The sequence below is a fragment of the Alosa pseudoharengus genome, unplaced genomic scaffold, assembly GCF_046254945.1.
Source record: "Alosa pseudoharengus isolate Yale_2024_CS ecotype anadromous, Long Island Sound unplaced genomic scaffold, YU_APseudo_1.1 YU_APseudo_1.1_scf_22, whole genome shotgun sequence".
Lineage (NCBI taxonomy): Eukaryota > Metazoa > Chordata > Actinopteri > Clupeiformes > Clupeidae > Alosa > Alosa pseudoharengus.
In genome coordinates this window covers 17,761,917-17,782,046 of record NW_027468680.1, presented here as the reverse complement: position 1 = coordinate 17,782,046, position 20,130 = coordinate 17,761,917, and the positions used below count along the sequence as shown (strand labels likewise).

General features: G+C 42.2%; 1 protein-coding gene across 2 annotated transcripts in view; it reads right to left on the bottom strand.

Annotated features, from left to right (window-relative positions):
* Positions 1-20,130, bottom strand: part of prkd1 (protein kinase D1) — a 56,424-nt gene that overhangs the window by 18,217 nt on the left and 18,077 nt on the right. For both annotated transcript variants that reach the window (XM_076299919.1, XM_076299920.1), the window contains exon 2: positions 5,748-5,886. In XM_076299919.1, coding sequence (XP_076156034.1) covers positions 5,748-5,886 — 139 coding nt within the window. The remainder of the gene's footprint in view (positions 1-5,747; positions 5,887-20,130) is intronic.

Sequence of the window (20,130 nt, the reverse complement as noted above, 5' to 3'; positions counted from 1 at the left end):
TTTGAAACCCAATCAGTACCCAAACGTTTTGAGTCTGTGATGCTCACCTGCTACATTTCACTTACTTATACTTTTTCTAGAACCCATAACTTGACAAATAAATGCTACAGAGATAAGGGTTTTGGTTAAAGGGTTAAATGGTTTTAAAGCTGATGATGAAGTCTGTGATCTCTTAAAGGGGTTCCAGAGGTTCTTTCGGAGTGTTCTCAGGTCTCTTTTTTTTAATGAAGCATTAGAGACAGTTTGTAAGCTAACTAGCAAGAAGCCAACAGACTTGCCTTGCAAACACCAACAGCACCAACTGATCATAGCTGGCTGGTTCACTAACTGGTGTGTTTTGGCAGTATATTCTGTGACAGCATGCTGTAAGGCCTGCTCTTGCATTTCCAGGGAACGTAATGCATCATAAATATTCATGACCATAAATCAATGCTTTAGAAACCAGCAACAATTCCAGATTAGAGTTTGTGTTCCAATTGTACTTACAATTATACATGAAATCAATTTGAAATGATATAATGTACTTTAGGGAAAAGTACAAAGAAACAATGAAAGCAAACATGGTATTTGTTTTGCTTTCAATATATGTCAGTATGGCACTAATTAATAGATACTTGCTATTGTTTGCAATAACTCTGATGAATAAAATGAAAAAAAAAATGGTACAGACACTAATACGTGATGGAAAAATCAAGACCTCCTCCTAACTTTCACAACAAACAAGCAGGCAAGCAAGACTTTATGCTTTATGTTTGAACACAAACAAACACAAAATGTTTTTATTCCAAAAAGCCTAAAAAGCAAGGAGTAATGATTAGACTATGCTTACTGTCAGTCTGCAATTAGAGCTTGTTTTGTTGTAGCTAGTATAAACAAAAGTGTCAAAAATGAAAACTGACACATATAGTGGGTAGGGAAGAATCTTCTACTCTCTCTCTCTCTTTCACACACACACACACACACACACACACACACACACACAAACACGCACACACACACTCTCTTTCTCTCTCTCTTTTCCTCTCTCACTCCCACTCTGTGACTTGAGACTTGGAATGCTTTTTCTCTGTGCTTGTAACAGGATGTCTTAAGGAGCTTGGTGGAGAGCTGTAACTAAGTGTTAGAAGTGATTGGTGATTTCCTGTAGCGTTAAGGCTAGAGTTAGCATCTGCATACTAACCTCTCATAAGCCTATGATCACTGGGGGTACAAACACTTATCTGCCTGTTCATAACATTAGTCATTAGCAGGCTGAAGGAGAGGGAAGGAAATACAGATTATTCCAAATCCCTAACCAAAACACACCAAACCCCTTGATCTAATTAAAAAAAAACATGAATTTATTTTTGGTGATAGACCAAACAAGGTGCCAAAAAAGAAACAGCTTTTTTAAAAAAAAATTAAATAAAAATGAAACAGTAAACAGCATAGCTGAGCTGAGCCGCATGAAGCTCAAGTGTGTACATGAGAGTGCAAAGTGTCTGACTCTTCGTGTAAACGAATGTGTGTTATGATTGGCGGCGTTGAAACAGGCCAATGGGAGGGAGTGTGTGTGGAGTGCTCAGCATGAGAGGGAGCAGCGCCGTCACACACACATACACACTCTCCCCCTCCGTCACGAGCGCCCCTGCATGTTGAAGTAGAATACATTCTGATTAGACATTCTCCTGCCAAATTGCCTCAATTTATTCAAATTATTGTTTTGCCTTTTGTTTAAAGGCCAAGATATGTTTGCAAGTTTAACTACCTGTAAACTGTCATTAAATGCTTCAGAAAATGAGTGTGTATGTGTAGAGAGAAAGAGTAGGACTGGAAATTGGCACAGTAAGAAAGAAAGAAATGTTCCAGGCACTGGCTTTTAATGTAAATATTATAAATCTTCGCCCACACGTGTTTTGAAATAATCACTTCATTCTAGAGTTACTTTACCCACAGCCTTCTGTTCCTATCACACAATCACATAAATACAAACTGTTCATGACGTGAGGGATTGTGATATCTGAAGAACTGGTGACCCAACATGGAGGACACTAGGACCCCTCTGTCATTAGAAGGCCACAAAAGGCACGTTCAATCTCAGCTAGCTCCCTCAAGCAACAGTAAACAGCGAGCAAACTATGTAAATTACTAATGCAACACCTCATTACATCTAACTGACCTTTTATTCTCTGAATGGCATGCGGATGTCAGCTGCAACCTCCCTTGTATAACCAAAAAGTCCAGTCTACAATCAGGTTGTAAGACTTGGCCTCCGTTGTGTGAACTAGAGGCTTCCTTTGACTCTGTCTGACCCTAGACCAGTATAAGCTGTGATAGAAGGGGTTTGTGAATCTTCTGTGAATGGTGTGAAAATGGCAAAGCGCTGTGCAGTGATAAAGACATATAACGATGAGTCAGGATGGTAACAGAGGAGGTGATGCCAATGCTGACACAGCAGTGAGGGTGATGATGGAAGGGATGTGACTGAGTGTAAGGGACAGGATGTGATAGTCTGTTGTAAGTTAATGATCAGTTGTATGATGGCTTCCCTATCTGACAGTGAACTGCTTTCACAATGAGCATGATGTTGATGATGTCATATAATGATGCTGATGTGAATTCAGATATGTAAATGAAACATAGATGCTGAAAATAGTATATTAATGAAGCATAAATGCAAAACCAATCCAAACCAAACCAAAGTCCTTGTAGGCAAGTGTCTTGGCAACACCTTTGGGCAGCCAAGCACATGAAATTCGCTTCCTATCTAAATGAATAGGGAGAGACTCAAAACAGATCTTAAAAGTGCATGATTAGAAAACTGTTTACAGTAAAGTTAAGCTGAATAGCATAAATGTTTCAACAGTCGCTAAAATCAAGCTCTAGTAATGGTGAAAATAAACGGAATGTTCAGGTAAGGAGAAATGTCTGATTTAGACTACCAAATATTTCTGGCTCTTCAAAAAGGCAGAACTTCATTAACAGATTGGCCATCTTCAGTGTGGCAACTCCCCCATTAATTTTTCCCCTCAGTGATTTGTGTCCTCCCTTGATGTCTCCGGTGAGACTAATGATGGCAGACAGGAGACCGGAGACGAGTTACAGTAGATCATCTGTAGCAGAGGTAGCATGATGGCTGTGCCAATGGCTAGCAGCTTTTGCATTAGCACTGTAAGTGATAATGGTGGGTAGTAGTGAAGGTGTTAAAGAGTTTTGATTATAATGGTGAATATCTCAGGACCTATAGCGCTGATAGCAGTGAACAAGGATGTCTACATTAACAGTGAGAATGATGGTGAAAGACGTCAAGGTGCAAGCTGCACGAAGGCGTGAAAAGGTGAGGGTGACAGCTATACCCCCATTAGCAGGTAGAACTGCTTAATGACTATACCTTTACATTTATATGCGTTTACCCAAAGGGAGTTACAGTGCAGGTAACATATACATCTCACCAGGGTGTGCTCCATGGGACTGAAGCCCATGCCCTTGACATCATTAGCACCTGTTGCTGCTAGCGTGCACATCACCTGTCCGTGATGGGTGGTGAAGGATAAGTACAGGTGACTGCTGTTCATATGTTCATATGTGCGCATCCCTATAGCGTGGTTGAATGCAGTGTAAAGGGCTGAAGTGTCGGTGATGGCAGAGGCTCCTGGACTGACAGGCGATGGTGGCTGATGCACAGCTGAAGCAGTAGGAGAGGCCCGTAGAGGCCGGTGAGGGCGGACACCTCCGCACAGTGGTGAGCTGCTCTTTCCCTAGTCCACACACACACACACACACACACACACACACACACACACACACACACACACACACACACACACACACACACACACACACACACAAACACCCACACACACAAACACACACATATAAACACACACCATACGGTTCCTCCATGAGATGTGACAGACAAGACCAGTCAAAGAACTCTGGTTCTGATCTCATTGAGATGAAGAGGTACCGGCACATACACAGGTTCTGTGTATTTTTAGGCTTTTACATGTTTTTACATTCTCACAGTGCTAATTTGAACAACAGTGCACACTTTGTTGTAACTCCTGGTGATGTGTGTGCGAATGACTCAAAAGTACAAGGTAAGTTATTAACTCTGAATAAGTATAATTATCTAAAAGTAAAGATTTAGTCTTGTGTCGAACTACCGTGTGGAACCACAAGCCGTCTCCTGTTCTACGCATAATAGCTCATCAGATCTAATATGATTCAAATGCTTGGAAAAGAAATAAAAGAAGTGATTGTAGGTGGGTGAACTCTGGTGAGAGTTGAGAGCTACAATTAACACCCACTGACCTCCCCCCACTACTAGCACCGCCACCTCCACTATCCTCCATCTCCTCTCTGGCAGTTGGGAGTTCTCCGTGTGTTACTTGATGCCACACACACACACACACACACACAAACTCTTGCTCGCTCGGCACAGTGAGCCGTTAAAAAAGTGTCATGGCGGCACGCGGTACACGCAGCATGGCGTGAAGGAGAGGAGTGCAGGAGAACGTGTGTGTGCATCTGGGCGCGTTCACACCTGGGGCCCAGCGCCGCAGGTAGCGCAACGAGAGGGTAAGCAGGGTGGTGGTGTGTGTGTGTGTGTGTAGGGGGGGGGGGTGGATTGATGGGAGGGGGGTGTCAGTCTAGGCCCTCCACAGTGCTGGCTCCACTCAATTACCTACCGCACTGCACCGCACCATGCCACCACCATACTGCACTAAGACTCTGAAAGAGAGAGAGAGGGAGAGAGAGCCTGCCAAGCATTTGTAAAAACACGTTAGCGGTGTCAAACACAAAAGCACCATCACTTCCTCCTGCACCTCTTGCAGACATACCCCTCCCTCACCCCATGGCTACCAACAACCCCCTTCTCCCTCCCCTCTTCCAATCCCCTTTAAGCGCTAGACCTGTGTCAAATTTTCACCACATGGTACAATCTGAAACAAAAACACACGGCAGAGGTGAGGCGTCGCACAACAATTCAACGGCTTGATTAAACAATTCAGCGACTCCGACTTCGCCTGCGGAAAAAAGGTGCTGCTGGCTCTTTTCGTGGGTTTGGTTCGTCTCGAGCAACGTGCTCCGGCTTCCGATCTAATCAGTCTTTTGTTTCTCCGTGACTGGAGGTGACAATGCTGATTGTGGAAGGAGTTCTCTGTGTAGAGTTGTTTTTTTTTGTTTTTTTTTTGGTCTCTCACAGTCGTTGGCAGTCACGCTCGTTGTTGTACTTCTCTTGCGTGTGCGGCACAAGCTGAACATCTCTAAGAGCTCTGGGTGTCTGGCTGCACACCAGACTCTTTCACACACTGTTGTTGTTTTTTTGTGGCTTAAAACAACACTGTTACTTTGGATCCCACACATAATCAAATTCTACCTACAGTAGAGTCCGCAACAGTTAAGGGAGTAGAGTAAGAGATGTGGGCTGGAAAGCATTTGTGATGACAGCACAGTAATAGTCAGAATCTGTCGTTATCGTGATATATTTTGTCACGATAATTGTATTCTGAAATGTTAATATGGTGACAGGCCTAAGTCAGATATCAGCCCTAAGCCTAACTGAAAGCTGTCACCTCTATAGCATATTGTGATGCTCCGTCATGTTGTATTATTGATCAGATTAGGTTGTCATCTGCTGTAAGAGGTTCCCAACCAATAGCACAAGGAATTCAAAAATGTTTCCTATATAGCTGTAATTACTGAGCTGATAAAGAATACCGGTCTTTGGAGTGTGTGGAGGAGGCAGAGGGCTCCGTCCTCACCTGACAGCACCACCTCCACCAGATCCCCCTCCTGGATGTCTGAGGCACAGCGCACCAGCTGCAGGATGTTCTCCGAGTTGGGCTCATGACGGAACAGCAGGATCTTGTCGTACATTCCGTAGAACCCACACTCTGGGAACTGATACAGGAGAGAACAGAGATTTCATTTACATTTAGTGTACAGTATGTTCCACACAGAGCACTGGCTATACAGTCAAAAACACAGACAATTGTTGGAATATTCATACCATAGTAAACCAATCATTGGCTTTGGCCTATTTCTATATACACCATTCCTATGTAGTTAGTATATCATTACTGATAAACTGGAGTGGAAGCATCTTTTAATATTGGTGTTTAATCTGATAAAGTAACATTAAAACAACACATGTATGTATGCTGCTGATATAATCAGTACACAATTTCTGTAAGTTCAGTCAAGAGAAGAAAAAATAATAAAAACAGGTGTCTAAGTTCTTAGTTTCATTTAAAGCTGGATCATGATGACGCATAATGCGACAGTGCCAACCTTCCACAAAAACAACAACTGCTGGAGAAGATATTTAGCAAAATGAATGACTATATTTAAGGGCTCCTGTGTGTAGTATGAATGTCATGAACCAACACTATTAATTCTTGGAAATAAAGAGTATGAAGGAATGTTTTGAAACCATTTGTTATAAAACACACAGGGTCCTAATTGTAAAAGTTTTAAATCTAAAGTTTAACTAAAGCTTGCAATCTATTTGCAAATTTACTCAGAAATATCCTAAGCACCAATATCAGTGGGCCAGCTGAAAGCTCTCACGCCACATGATGCTGCTGTTAGTTCACTTTGCCCAGCATTTCAATTAGGGCCCCCCAGTCTAAAGAGACAGAAAGACAGAGAATGGAGTAGCAAACCATCAATGAAATGGTCAGTCCCAAAAGTTCATCACCTGTCATCACCTGCCTGTGCCCCTTCATATAAATGTGACAAATGTGACATATGACCACAACACGTTACCATGGACTACACGAGAGGATGGTTACCAGAGAATGGACATTCTAAAACCTGCAATACTGATGAATATTGCTATAGGAAGGTCTACTCATTCCACACTATGTAAAGGCTTATTGTGAAAAAAGTTAATTAAATAAACATTAATTAAGAGATTCATTACCAACCATTATTTATTCAGTGAACATTGACTGAGCAATAAGCTTTTTTTATAGCAATGCCCTGAGTTCACAATCATAGAACAACATCAAATAATATAAAATGAAATAAGATTTGTAAAAGTCTATATATCAGTTCAAGCCAGAACACTTAACAAGAATATTGTCTACTATACCCTTAAATTGGTCTACTGACACAGAGTCACAGACTGGTCTAATTTTAATTATTTATTATATATATATATATATATATATCTGTGATTGTGTATTATGACAAGTAGATTTCATTTTTAAAAGAGAAGTAAGGTAAAAAGATAACTTGCCCAGTAATGTCTTATAATCAAGCAGTGTCTTTCCCTCTTATCAGAGAGAGATGGCCGTTTCAACATAGTACAGTTGACAATGATTTCTAAAACCATCTCCAGTAATAGTAGAGAACTGTGGCTATTACTATTACAGATTCATTTACATGTGTTATTATATTTGACTATCAATCCTATTTACCATTGGTCTCTGCTACAGAGACAGAGATATATGCTCATATTTTAGTCCCCACTCTATATCTGTAGGTCTAAACTAAACACAGAAGTGCTAGAAAGCCTTCCACGTCAGATCGTTAAGCAGTCAGGGAGCTAACTCACCAATTCACTGGCAAAAACAACTTTTCAGCCGAAGCCAATTTTATAAGGGCTGGCTTGGGCAACTTACCTTTGGCATTTCTAAAAGTGATACTTAAAGCGATGGTTCCGAGTAATTTCACCCTAGGGTCCTTTGCACCATGACCCCGAGCCAAACACCCTCCCACAACCGGTTTTCCCTTGGTCGAACCCTGGTCGAGTAGCGCTGTCAGAAACTAATGAGTTTCTACAGTCGTAATGGTACCAACTTTTATCTCGTAAATTACCCCACTAATAATGCCCTGAATGGTACGAAACTTCTACAGTAGTACAACTATGTTCTTTACTCATAAAACGAGGCATTGAAAAGTTTATAAGTACACCAGGAGTTTATTTAAATAAAACTTGCCTGATGGATGCTACTTAGCCTGGTGTTACCATCCTACGTACTTCCGGCCAAAATTTGATTTCAGCCTCGCACGTAGTCTGGCCCAACAGAAAGTATGCGTTTCGCGTACAACCGCGCCAATCAGCGAACAGTTGAGTGATGACGCGGAACTTGCCTGCCGAGTTGCTTGTTGTAGTCCAGCGAAGCTTGTAGTTCAACATTATAGCAACAATGGCGACGGAGGAAGAGACGCTAGAAGCTATCCGCGAAGTTGTCTCAACTCTCGAGGGCATCACGCAATTAAAGCAGGAACAAGAGGCTTGTCTTGTCAATTTTATAAATGGCAAGGACGTCGTAAAACTCTCCTTCCAACTGGCTTTGGAAAAAAAGTTTGATTTATCAGATGGTGATTACTAAACCTAAACGCACAAGTGTACTACATGCATCACTACTTTTCATGTTTCAAATAAACGTTTGCTGCTCGTTATTCTCCCCCCTACTCTCAAATTACCTTTACAAAATCAATGCGGCCTACTTAAGGAATGGAATGATAGCTACTAGCCTCCCGAGCGGGGCTCAAGGCGAGGCTGTGTGTCTTGACTTGAGCTAGCCGGTTACCAAGCGGGGCTCAAGGAAAGGCTGCTGTGATTGTGCTTGACTGGGACTAGCGGTTACCGAGCTGGGCTCAAGGTAAACCACTCCGTGTTTGTGTTTGACAGAGGCCTGTGGCTGAGCTGGGCTCCAGGCGAGGCTACCGTGCTTGTGGACAGTATTGTTAGCCAGTCACGGAGCATGGCTCAAGGTGAGGCTGTGTTGTTTTATGCCGAACAACTGTTAGTTTAACTGAGCAAGCTCCAGGTTAAATAACACGTAGGTCATCAGTACAATCCAACTTATCCAAGAGTGTAGTCTGAACAGCCCGTGTAGGACGAAGTAAAAGCTCCGTAGCTCCGACGAAGTCACCGGGCTGCGTAGAACAACAATCGTCTGATAAGCGGCGAGAAGAGATAAGAGGAAAACTGGCGTGTGACAAGAGCTGATATAATCTCGGTGACATGACGCTTTTGGTATACAACTCTCGGTCTGTGGCTGGCGCAAGTTAGGGATATATCCACTACGAAGAGACTGCCCTGGCGGTCAGGTAGCCTACATACTAGCCAGCGGTCTGTTTACTACTGAGAGCAGAAGTGGGAAGCGTAAGAGCCTGAAGCGGAAGTGGTAAGCGTAATAGCCTGAACTCCGGCGCACAGCATACGTCATTACCAAACGTTGCTGATTGGTTAAGGGAACTCCAATGATTTTAAACCTCGAAATAAGCATCCGCCCATTACGGAGACGGATTCTTATTACTTTGTTCCAGACTGTATGACGAAGAGAATTCGTCACAGGCGGTAAGGGCCAGGCTAGATGCTACTATCTGCTACCAGAGAATGTCTAATAAGGGGAGAACCTTCACTCTCGGAACTCTTCCGGTGTGGTACTGCATCTAGGGGCGCTCACGGGCGAGTCCAGAATGAATGGAGGTCTATGGAGCTGTACCCCTCAAAATCCACTTTTCTCGGGATATAATTTTTTTTCAAGTAATTTGAATATTGTATTCGAAAGGGGAGGCAAAGACAATACACTTGGTTGAGTATTATATTTTTTAAAGTCACTTAATTGTTTTAAAAAGCCTTTCAAACGTGTCAATGACGTCATTGATTAGTGTGATCATAGCATAGCATAGCATCAATGCTAGCGTGTTATGGGCAACAACGACCCAACCTGTAAGAAAACGAAAGGACATGACTCCCAGATTATTTCACTTTTGATTTATAATCCATATCCATTTTGCGAAAATTAAAATAAAATCTGAGGGTTTCAGTTGTTAAATAGGTGAAAACAATACATTTAGCCATGTAGCTCCATAGGACCCCATGTAATTTGGACTCGCCCGCGATCGCCATCTAGGTGAACTGCAGCCAAATTCGGTTTGTATAGGATTAATAGAGAGTGGGGAGGCTCTCCGTAGACGGGCTCTGTTGCTACTATACCGCTGCGTCAACGTTACTTCCGTGATTTGGCAAAAGCCCGTAAAAGTCCTGGCAGGAAGCGATTACATCAACGTTTTTTGGTATATCCAGTTTTTTATATTTTATTTCCGAAGTGTTTACAACTTAGTGTTAACTAATAATTGTTGCAAACTGGTACTACGAACAAAATATTAGTGCATTCCTGGATCTACATCCTTATGCATGCTTCCTGCCAGGACTTTTACGGGCTTTTCCCAAATCACGGAAGTAACGTCGACGCAGCGGTATAGTAGCAACTTAGTTGGTTGGCAATGGGAAACTGCATTGCAACCAACAAAGTTGCAACTAGTTAGCAACTATGGTTTTGGGAAATGCACCCCATGCACATCACATACTGTATAGACCGATCACCCACTAACAACTTGGATTAATAAAAAAAATGAATGCAAAATGCTTAACTGGTTAAATATTTCCGTTTAACTGAATGAAGAATTGGAATTGAAAATGTTTAGCTATTCAACTGGGCAGCCAGCCCAAGGTGTTATGGAGTTTTGGCTACACTGCAATGTCTGTCTTTGGGCCCTAGTTCTGAAATATCCTCTAATTTAATGGTAATGTCAGGTGACTGCACGTCACAGCTATAGGCCTACCATTCAAACTTCGGATATACACATTAATTCACATCAATAAGAAAATAGAAACACTTTGACATCTGTAGGCTATGTAAGCATCCCAAGTAGGCTAGGCTAGGTTATATAGCCTACCACACACAGACATAAATAATTGTAATTATTATGACCGCCGCGCAGCGAAGCGGCGGTCATATAGGTTTAGTCAGATTATTTTTTTTCTTTTTTTTTTTTTTTTCTTTTTCCCATGCCCAAATTTCCGTCAATGAGTCCCGGGACACTGAAAGACCGGGGTACACGAAACTTGGTGGGCATGTAACCCCACATGGATAGCATGGAACCATCGTTTTTCGTTTTGATCTGTAGCCCCCCCCCCCCCCCCCCCGCTGGACTGGACCCCCCGAAAGGAGGGTAGGGCAGACACAGTTTTCTGTGAATATCTCGAAAACCGTAGGGTTTAGGAGGACCATTTTTTTTTGGTATGTTAATCTCAAGAGGCCATGTCAACCCATTCAATAACCACTCATTTCATGTATAGCGCCACTTAGTTAAACACAAAAAAGTAAAAATGAGGTGTTGTAATCGCAGGTATCTGTGACCTAACATAGTCAAAACTGCATGAAATTGGAAGTGTAGGATCATTATGACACCCTCTGAATGCACGCCAAGTTTCGTGGAATTCCGTTCATGGGGGGCCACACAATAAATTAATTTATGTTACTATACACCAACTGGCCTGTAGGTGGCCGGAGACAGTTTTCTGTGAATATCTCGAGAACCGTAGGGCCTAGGAGGTCCACCTTTTTTGTGTATGTTGATCTCAAGGGGCCATGTCAACCCATCCCATTACCACTTATTTCATGTATAGCGCCACCTAGTTAAAAATTAAAAAGCAAAAAATTAGGTGTTTTCATCACAATATCTCTGGCTGACATGGTCAAAACTGCACGAAATTGAAAGTGTAGGATCATTATGACACCCTCCGAATGCATGCCAAGTTTTGTGTAATTTCGTTCATGGGGGGCCTTACAATAAAACAATTTATGTGTACATTTAGTGACGTACACCAACAAGGATTCCCGGGACACTGAAAGACCGGGGTACACAAAACTTGGTGGGCATGTACCCCCACATGGATAGCATGGAACTGTCATTTTTCGTTTTGATCTGTAGCCCCCCCGCTGGACTGGACCCCCCGAAAGGAGGGTAGGCCAGACACAGTTCTCTGTGAATATCTTGAGAACTGTAGGACCTAGGATGACCATTTTTTCCGTATATTTGCCTCCAGGGGTCATGTTAACCCAGTTCATGTGCACACATGTGCACAAACAGATACACACACACACACACACATTCACAGTAATCATACGTATGACCAGGGCCGGCCTTAGGCATAAGCGAACTAAGCGGCTGCTTGGGGCCTCCTGGCCACCAGGGGGCCCCCAATCGAGTTTATTTTTTTTTTTTTACATAATAAATAACGTAAACAAGTGACATCAATGAATGAATAAATGAAACAATTATCATTCAAATCAAGAAAATTATAATTTCATGATTAATATGCCTGCCTACTGCTACTGTGTCTGCCAGCCTTTGAGTCACGCGCATAAAGTAGACACCTCGGGTGCATATACAATTCGTGCAGACACTGCATCAAGTTCAACAATCGGAAGAGACGGTAATGTTCAGACAAGTCACAAAAAAGGACGTATCCCTCTGGTGCCGAAAACAGAACGAAGAAAATGACAGAGGAGGAGAAAAACGAGCAAGATACAGGTATGTTTTGCATGATTATTTACAGTATGTTTTGTGCTTGAGGTAGCTAGCTAGCTGTCATGATCTAATATAAGCCATCACCAGAGCTAAATCTCCGCCATCAACAGAGAAATGTCTCCCATTAAATATATATTTATCTAGATGTATTTCAGATGTCAAGGATATTGGGATTGTTTTGGATGTTCAATCAAGCATGTACCCTAGCTCTAGGTGGGCTTATTATGTCGTAAATTAAAGTTAGCTAGCTGACTGAAGTGGACATTAGCACTACAGTAGCTACATGAAAACGTAGCTGAAGGCAAATTTACCACAGAGGGATTGTTTCTGATTTCGCACCTGAAAGTGTTGATAGTTTATTACTGCTCTATAATATGTGACATAGTGGTAAGTCTGATAGCAACAACAGACTAAGCCCAGGCTCCCAGTCCCAACCCAACCCACTGACTAGCGCGACTCTGGGCATCGGTAACGTTCCAGCTTCATAGGCAAAGATGGAACAGTACGTCCGCTCTGCTCTAAGATCTTTGGAGAGAGATGGTAGTGTTTGAGAAAATATACCATGTTGGGTGGGGAGACTTCTGTGATGAAAATAAATTTACATTTGATTAAGATAGTGGCAAGTGATGTAGCGGTGCTACCCTAATATTTAGGCTGCAGTAGATCACCATGTTAAGCGTTCACCATACTGCAATTAAGTATACTCTTTTGAGTATGCCTCATTTGCCAATAGAATATGAATTGTTACATGTGGAATTGCTTGTTATTTGAGTGTAAGTAATGATAGCAAAATAAACTCATTCTGCTCGATCAACTATGCACTTATGCAATATTCTTTTTTTTTCAGAGACACTGTTGAAGTCCTTTGGAGCACATCTCTACCTTTACCTAACTCTACCTACCAGAAGGTGAGGTTTTCTTGATGGCAAATGGTTACATAGCCTGTTAATATGACACAACACATTTAACATCGTTTTTTATTTTTTTATTTATGTATTTATTTAATCATTGCAGATTCGTCCACTGCAGAGTTGCAGATGCCTAAAAACCAGGAACGAAGTAGGAATAATTATCTATTTTTTGGGACATTTTATTTTTGATTATTAATGTTTGTCTATTTTGTTTTTATTTTGTAGTTGAAAAACTGATGTACTTGTTTACAACAAATACAAATGCTGTTGTATTTTGTTATTTGTCAATTCAACTTCAGTAAACCACCCTTAGTGCTTCACTTTGAATATGAATGTTTCAAATAAATCTGTGATTTTAGTACCCTCTAAGATTAAAAGGTGACAGGGTTGGTGTAAATAACAACTCAATTAATACATTGGTTTACCAAGCACATGGGGCCAGAAGTCTAGATTGGAGCCCCAAAACATTTTTGGCATGTGAGCAAGGATGGATTACTGAATGAGCCTACCGAGCCCAAGAGGTCAAGGGACCCTGAACCCCAAGTAGTTGTGTGAATTCACTACCAATAAGTCAAAAAGCAAAAGGCTATGAATCTGAACAAATTTAGGTACTGCCCTTCTCCAGCTGACCATCCCAAAAATGCACCAGAATACAGGAAATCACATTTAACCCCCCCCCCCCCCCCCCCCACACACACACACACGTTTGTACCCACATTTGCACAAAGAGGGTAGGGGGAGAGGGTCCTTATGCATCTGTGTCCAGGGGGACAGTAGTTCATAATCAGTCGCTGTATTAATACATAACCTCACTGTATTAATTTATAATATGACATTATAGTGTGAAGTTGTCAATTATCACCAAGCACAGGTGACTGCGTTGTGGGAGGGGGCCCCCAAATCAAATTCTGCTTAGGGCCCCCAAAAGGCTTGGGCCGGCACTGCGTATGACACATACTCACACAGTAGACATATGTATGCTTCCATGCACAGGCACATACGCAGGCACGCACACACACACACACACACACACACACACACACACACACACACACACACACACACACCCACACACATAACATAAACATAACACAAACAATCAAGAATTTCTCATAATTATGAACAGGCAAGATGGAGGTGGGGTTGTATAAAATGAATTTTACATGTGAAATCTATGAACTAATCATGTTTTGGTACTTGTTGTCTAGCAGATACCAGTGAGAATTGAGTGTGGATAATGCAATTTAGTGAGACAGTTAGAATCATATAGGCCTTTCAGCGTGATTTCTTTTTGTGGAAAAAATGTGCTTGACTGGGCGGCGGTCATATTTTGTACCGCTCTGCGGTACATCTAGTTTATGTCTCTGTGTGGTACACAACCTAATTGGGATGCTTACATGCAGATGTCAAAGTGTTTCTATTGGTGTGAATTAATGTGTAGATCCGAAGTTTAAATGGTAGGCCTATAGCTGTGACGTGCAGTCACCTGACATCACCGTCAAATCAGAGGATATTTCAGAACTATTAACGTGGACAGCTCCCCTTAAGAGCATCTTAAGAGCAGTGCACGCGCGTTCACGCTACGAGCATGTTCGGGAAACAGTCGGAAAAACCAAACAAACGATCGTAAGATGAATCGTAGAAAACCCTCTTAAGAGCGTGTCTCCGTCGTTATCGGGGAAGTGGGCCCTGTTCTTAAGTGACACCGCGAAAAAATATTGCGTGGTGCAACAATCTAATCCTAAATAATTACAATTATTTATGTCTGTGTGTGGTATATAACCTAGCCTACTTGGGATTTGGGATGCTTCATGCAGATGTCAAAGTGTTTCTATTTTCGTATTGATGTGAATTAATGTGTAAAAGTTTAAACGAGCTGTGACGTGCAGTCGCCTGACATCACTGTCAAATTAGAGGATATTTCAGAACTATTAACGTGGGCAGCTCCCCTAAAGAGCATCTTAAGAGCAGTGCACGCGTGTTCACGCTATGAGCATGTTCGGGAAACAGTCGGAAAAACCAAACGAACGATCGTAAGATGAATCGTAGAAAACCCTCGTAAGGGCGTGTCTCCGTCGTTATCGGGAAACTGGGCCCTGGACTGTTGTTAATTGAGTCTCTAAAGTGAGTTTATCGAATGCTGGCAATGTGCCTACTTCCATCACGCACAATCAGCAGCACATAACACACAGAACCATTTTTCCCACACACAGGGCGCCATTTCAGATCTTCACAGCATTCATTAATGAATGGAAATGAACAAAGCCTAGAGACTTGGAAGCCTTTTAAGCTGTGAACCCACATGCAAACAGAACGAACAAAGGCTCACTTGATCAAGGTAGCTAAATACTCCAGGTTAATTAAGAACACAAAGCAGTGGTATCAGCGTGCCTAAAGATGCAATCAGCAATGTATATTGGGCTAAAGGCACGATTACATAAAAGAGACTAGCAAAATTAATTTGGCCTTAGAATGATCAAAACAAAAACATAATTTTGTGATATAAGCACTTCAAAGCACACAGTGTTATACCTACAGTATTTAAAATGAACGCTTAAAAATGACACGTCTGCATGTGTTAAAATTACACTAAGCTTCTGGATTACTTCAACTGAAACACCACCTCTCAAACCAAACTTCATGACCATGCACTTATGAACCTCAAGCATGAAAGCAAACAAACTGATTTCCATATAAACATGAGCAGAGGAGGGGATTTAATTTTAGATTTCTTCAGTAAAAACAACATATCAAGTTGATGTCGGCCTGGCTTCATTTCAGGGAGTTTCACAGTGTTTCCTCAGAAGAGACGCAGAATTAGTGTTTACTCCCCAACCACCACCATAATCAATAAACATGTGAAACAAACAGAAAGGGTGTCATATTGCCTGATTTCACTGTAAAAAGCAAGCACTTGTTTATTGTTTGGCATGCATGCTCATAGTACAAACTGTTAGAGTCATATAATACTGTGTCATACAATACAATTACAGTAGGCTAATGCAATCTAAAAATACTGCAGAGTAAGAATTGGCAGCAAACTTAGTGACAGTTCTTCACACAATACAGCGGAATCTGAATCCAACTCAACATCTTCACATATTAATGAGTTTGCTATGCAGTTGGAACAGTCCACAATCCCCCTTAATCTACTGTAGAAGCCAATTATTTAAGTGAAGCAGCATACAGCACATGATCACTGAATGCAGACACCATGTGGCCATGTTACACCATGTACTTTTTGTACTAGACAACAGGCCAGGTTGGAGCAGCCGTGGCCTACTGGTTAGGGCTTTGGCCTTGAAACCGGAGGGTTGCCGGTTCGAAACCCAACCAGTAGAAACGGCTGAAATGCCCTTGAGCAAGGCACCTAACCCCTCACGGCTCCCCAAGTGCCGCTGTAGCAGGCAGCTCACTGTGTCGGGATTAGTGTGTGCTTCACTTCACTGTGTGCTAAGTATGTTTCACTAATTCACAAATTGGGATAAATGCAGAGCCCAAATTGCTGGGATTTGTGAGTCTATGGGTGCATGCACTCAACATGACTGTGTACAGCTTACTGTAACATTATGACGACTTATGACATGTTACCTCACTGTATTCAATGGCAATAAGGCATCTGGAAAATGTTTGAAAAATATTGATCGGGCTGTACTCTGGGTCAGCTGACTGATTTCTCACTGACAAACAGTGCTTGACATCTGCTGAACACGATGACATCAAGTATGACAGGCTCGGAGCGATGATGGACGTGCGACAGACACAAATCACAGTGGCAAAATGAGCGGGGTAGGAATCCAACCAAACGCAGTAGTGGCCAGTACACCGTGTTTTTTTTTTATGCTGAACATGGCAGTGATCAATTCAATGTCAGAGAAGAGAGCAGCGTATTGACTGACCTGTGCAGTCAGCTGGGCAGCAGCTCAGTATTGATCAGCGCTGGGATGGGTTACACAAGTACTGGGTGAGTGTGTGTATGTGTGTGTGGAGTGCATAGAGTCTGTACGGGCACATGCAAAGTGTGTCTGTGGGTCTCCTGCACGTGAGTGTATGGTCGAGGTGATGTTCTGTGTGTGTGTGTGTGTGTGTGTGTGTGTGTGTGTGTGTGTGTGTACATGTGTGATTGTATCTGCAGGCATCTATGTGCTTTCTAAAATTCATCGGATCCACCGTCTAGGGGGCCTACAACTGTGAACACATGTTGCTAGTAGTTCTCCTTTGAAGCTCAATTTAAACCTTTTGCAAAATAGTTCTACTTGATGGCAAGTTCCTCTAATGTCCCTACACATGTATAACTGCAACCAATTAGCCACTATATAATTCCAAGTCATGTTTGTGTTAATCAGATAGCAATATCTCACATCTTATCTTATCCATCAACAGCACATTGTCCGTCTGCTTAGGTGAGATTTGAAAAAATACTGTATCCACTGAATGCTGAAAAATATTACTAAGTGTTGTTCTTATTACTTAACAGACCTGCACACAGAGCAGAGATACTTTTTCAGGAAGTGTCCATAGGTGTGCTAGCTACATCCAAAAGGTCATCTCAAACACTGACCATCTCATTCCAGAACACAGGCCAGCTAGCCTGGGTGTTCCCATGCTGCCTTGCGCGCGATTTGATTCATGCTGCTAAGGAAGCCTGGAGACCATGGAGCAAATTTTCGCCTGAGATAGGCGACCAATCACAGAACAAGGGGGAAAGCAAGACGATGATGAGCTATGCACAGACGCATTTGATAGACATCCGTGGCACCCAATAAACGGATCTGGGCATTTTTTTCAAATACGAGAAAATTAACGTTTGGTTCCCAGACCACGTCTCATTGAGAAGTGGTGGCGCTAGCCAGGCTACAGGCCAGCACCTAGGAAGCTTTTACTTTCTGAGACTGAATCATTACAAACCAGCCAACAACCGACCCATGGTGGCCAAACATTGTTATTCTAGGGGTATACTGTTGTCTGTGTTGTGTGGAATAATGCTGTGAGCATAATGATGCTTTTCTTGTCTCTCAGCTCACTGTGGTAAACTGCAGGCAAACAGACTCCAGGTCCCTGTAATACACACAGAAACACACAGAAACACACATGTGCACAAGCATGCGCACGCACACACACACACACACACACACCACACACACACACACACACACACAAACACACACACACACACACACACAAAGATATATACACATTGACAAACACAGACATACGCTCACACACATATTCTCTCCTTTACATTCTGGCCATTCAATCATGGCTGAATTTTGTTCCACTACATTTCATGATTACGGTCCACGGCTCATGCAATCACAGCAACCACAAAAAAGAATTGCAAGGGCCTGCTACATATCAGATTTACATAATTACAATAACATAACCTTGGGAAGCCTCTGCCCATTTAATTCTGCTTTCTCCATGAGAGAGTAAAACAGATAGCAAGGAAATGTATAGAAAGAAAAAAGAGTGTCTGCATGAGAAGAGATTGCATGAGAAGAAACTAGAAGGCAGTAAAAAAAAGAAAGAAAAAGAAAGGCATATTGAAACAGCTCAAATAGCTTGAAGGTGAGACACTCCAAGTTAAAGATTATTAGTGAATTAATCTTAATTTATTAGCAAAGTAAGATTAATTCAAGGACTAGGGTGCACAATAGTGAGGATTTTGGTAACCTCAGTGATGCAGCAAACAGTGAGTCATGTTCAATGATGCTTTCGAAAGATGATTTTGTCAGTGGCTCATTCTTATTACTCTATCTAATAGTAGTTTAAAGACAATGGCAGTTGCTGGGGGAAAAAAGAAAATAACACCTGTCATCACAGAATGTGACATGCTATTTTTTGTTTTCTTGAGGTAACAGCCCCCTGTGACACCAGCATCACAGAAATATAACACTGCAGGATAAACAACTTGTAAGTTATTGTCATGCATATTTCTGACAAAGTGCCAACACAGCGGTACAGATGTTAAGTTTCAGTAATGTTTGGGGCGATAACAACACATACATATTTGTTGTTAGTCTGTCTGTGTGTGTGTATGTGTCTGTGTGTGCACGCTTGAGAGCATGTTTGTGTTTGTGTTTGACTGACTGTGTGTGTGTGTGTGTGTGTGTGTGTGTGTGTGTGTGTGTGTGTGTGTGTGTGTGTGTGTGTGTGTGTGTGTGTGTGCGTGTGTGTGTGTTTGTGCATGCTTGGGTGCATGTTTGTGCTCTTGTGCATTTGGGCTCTTCCAGTGGTGTTTATCAGGCTGCGTGACAGCTTTGCATAATAACTCTCGCGGCTGTTTCAAGAGATGATGCTTTTTCAACAGGGCAGCTTCCCACTCGTCTCGCACCACAGAGACAAACGTCTGTTTATGTTTTTGCCTCGTTCTATCGGAGCCACATTAGGTTCATGTCAAGTTCACATAGCCTTGCTAATGCACTCCAGGCGGGAAGAGATCTTAATCCAGGCTTAAGCGGATGACTTTACAGCGCAGGACCTGAGTGCTTCTTTGAGGGGGTGAAAACATCCACACATACAAATAAATAAATAAATAAATAAATAAATAAATAAAAAATGAATTCAACAGCAAATGGGCACGAAGCGGAGATCACTTTCACATCCAGTATTGAGAATATGCAGCTGAAATTAATTTAAAATGTACGCACTTCTCAGGAAAGAGACCAGAGGGGTGGTCTGGTTAATAGCATGGATGTGTGTGTGTGTGTGTATGTGTGTGTGTGTGTGTGTGTTTTGGCGTCTCTGTTCTGTCTGCCACTAATGAGTACTGCACAGAAAAGATCTACAGACGCAGAAGTGATGCTGAGGTCACCATGACAGCGGCCCCCACTCTACCAGTAGGGTTGTCATGGTAGCGGGACCCAAGGCTCTTTCTCGATTGAACACTATTCAT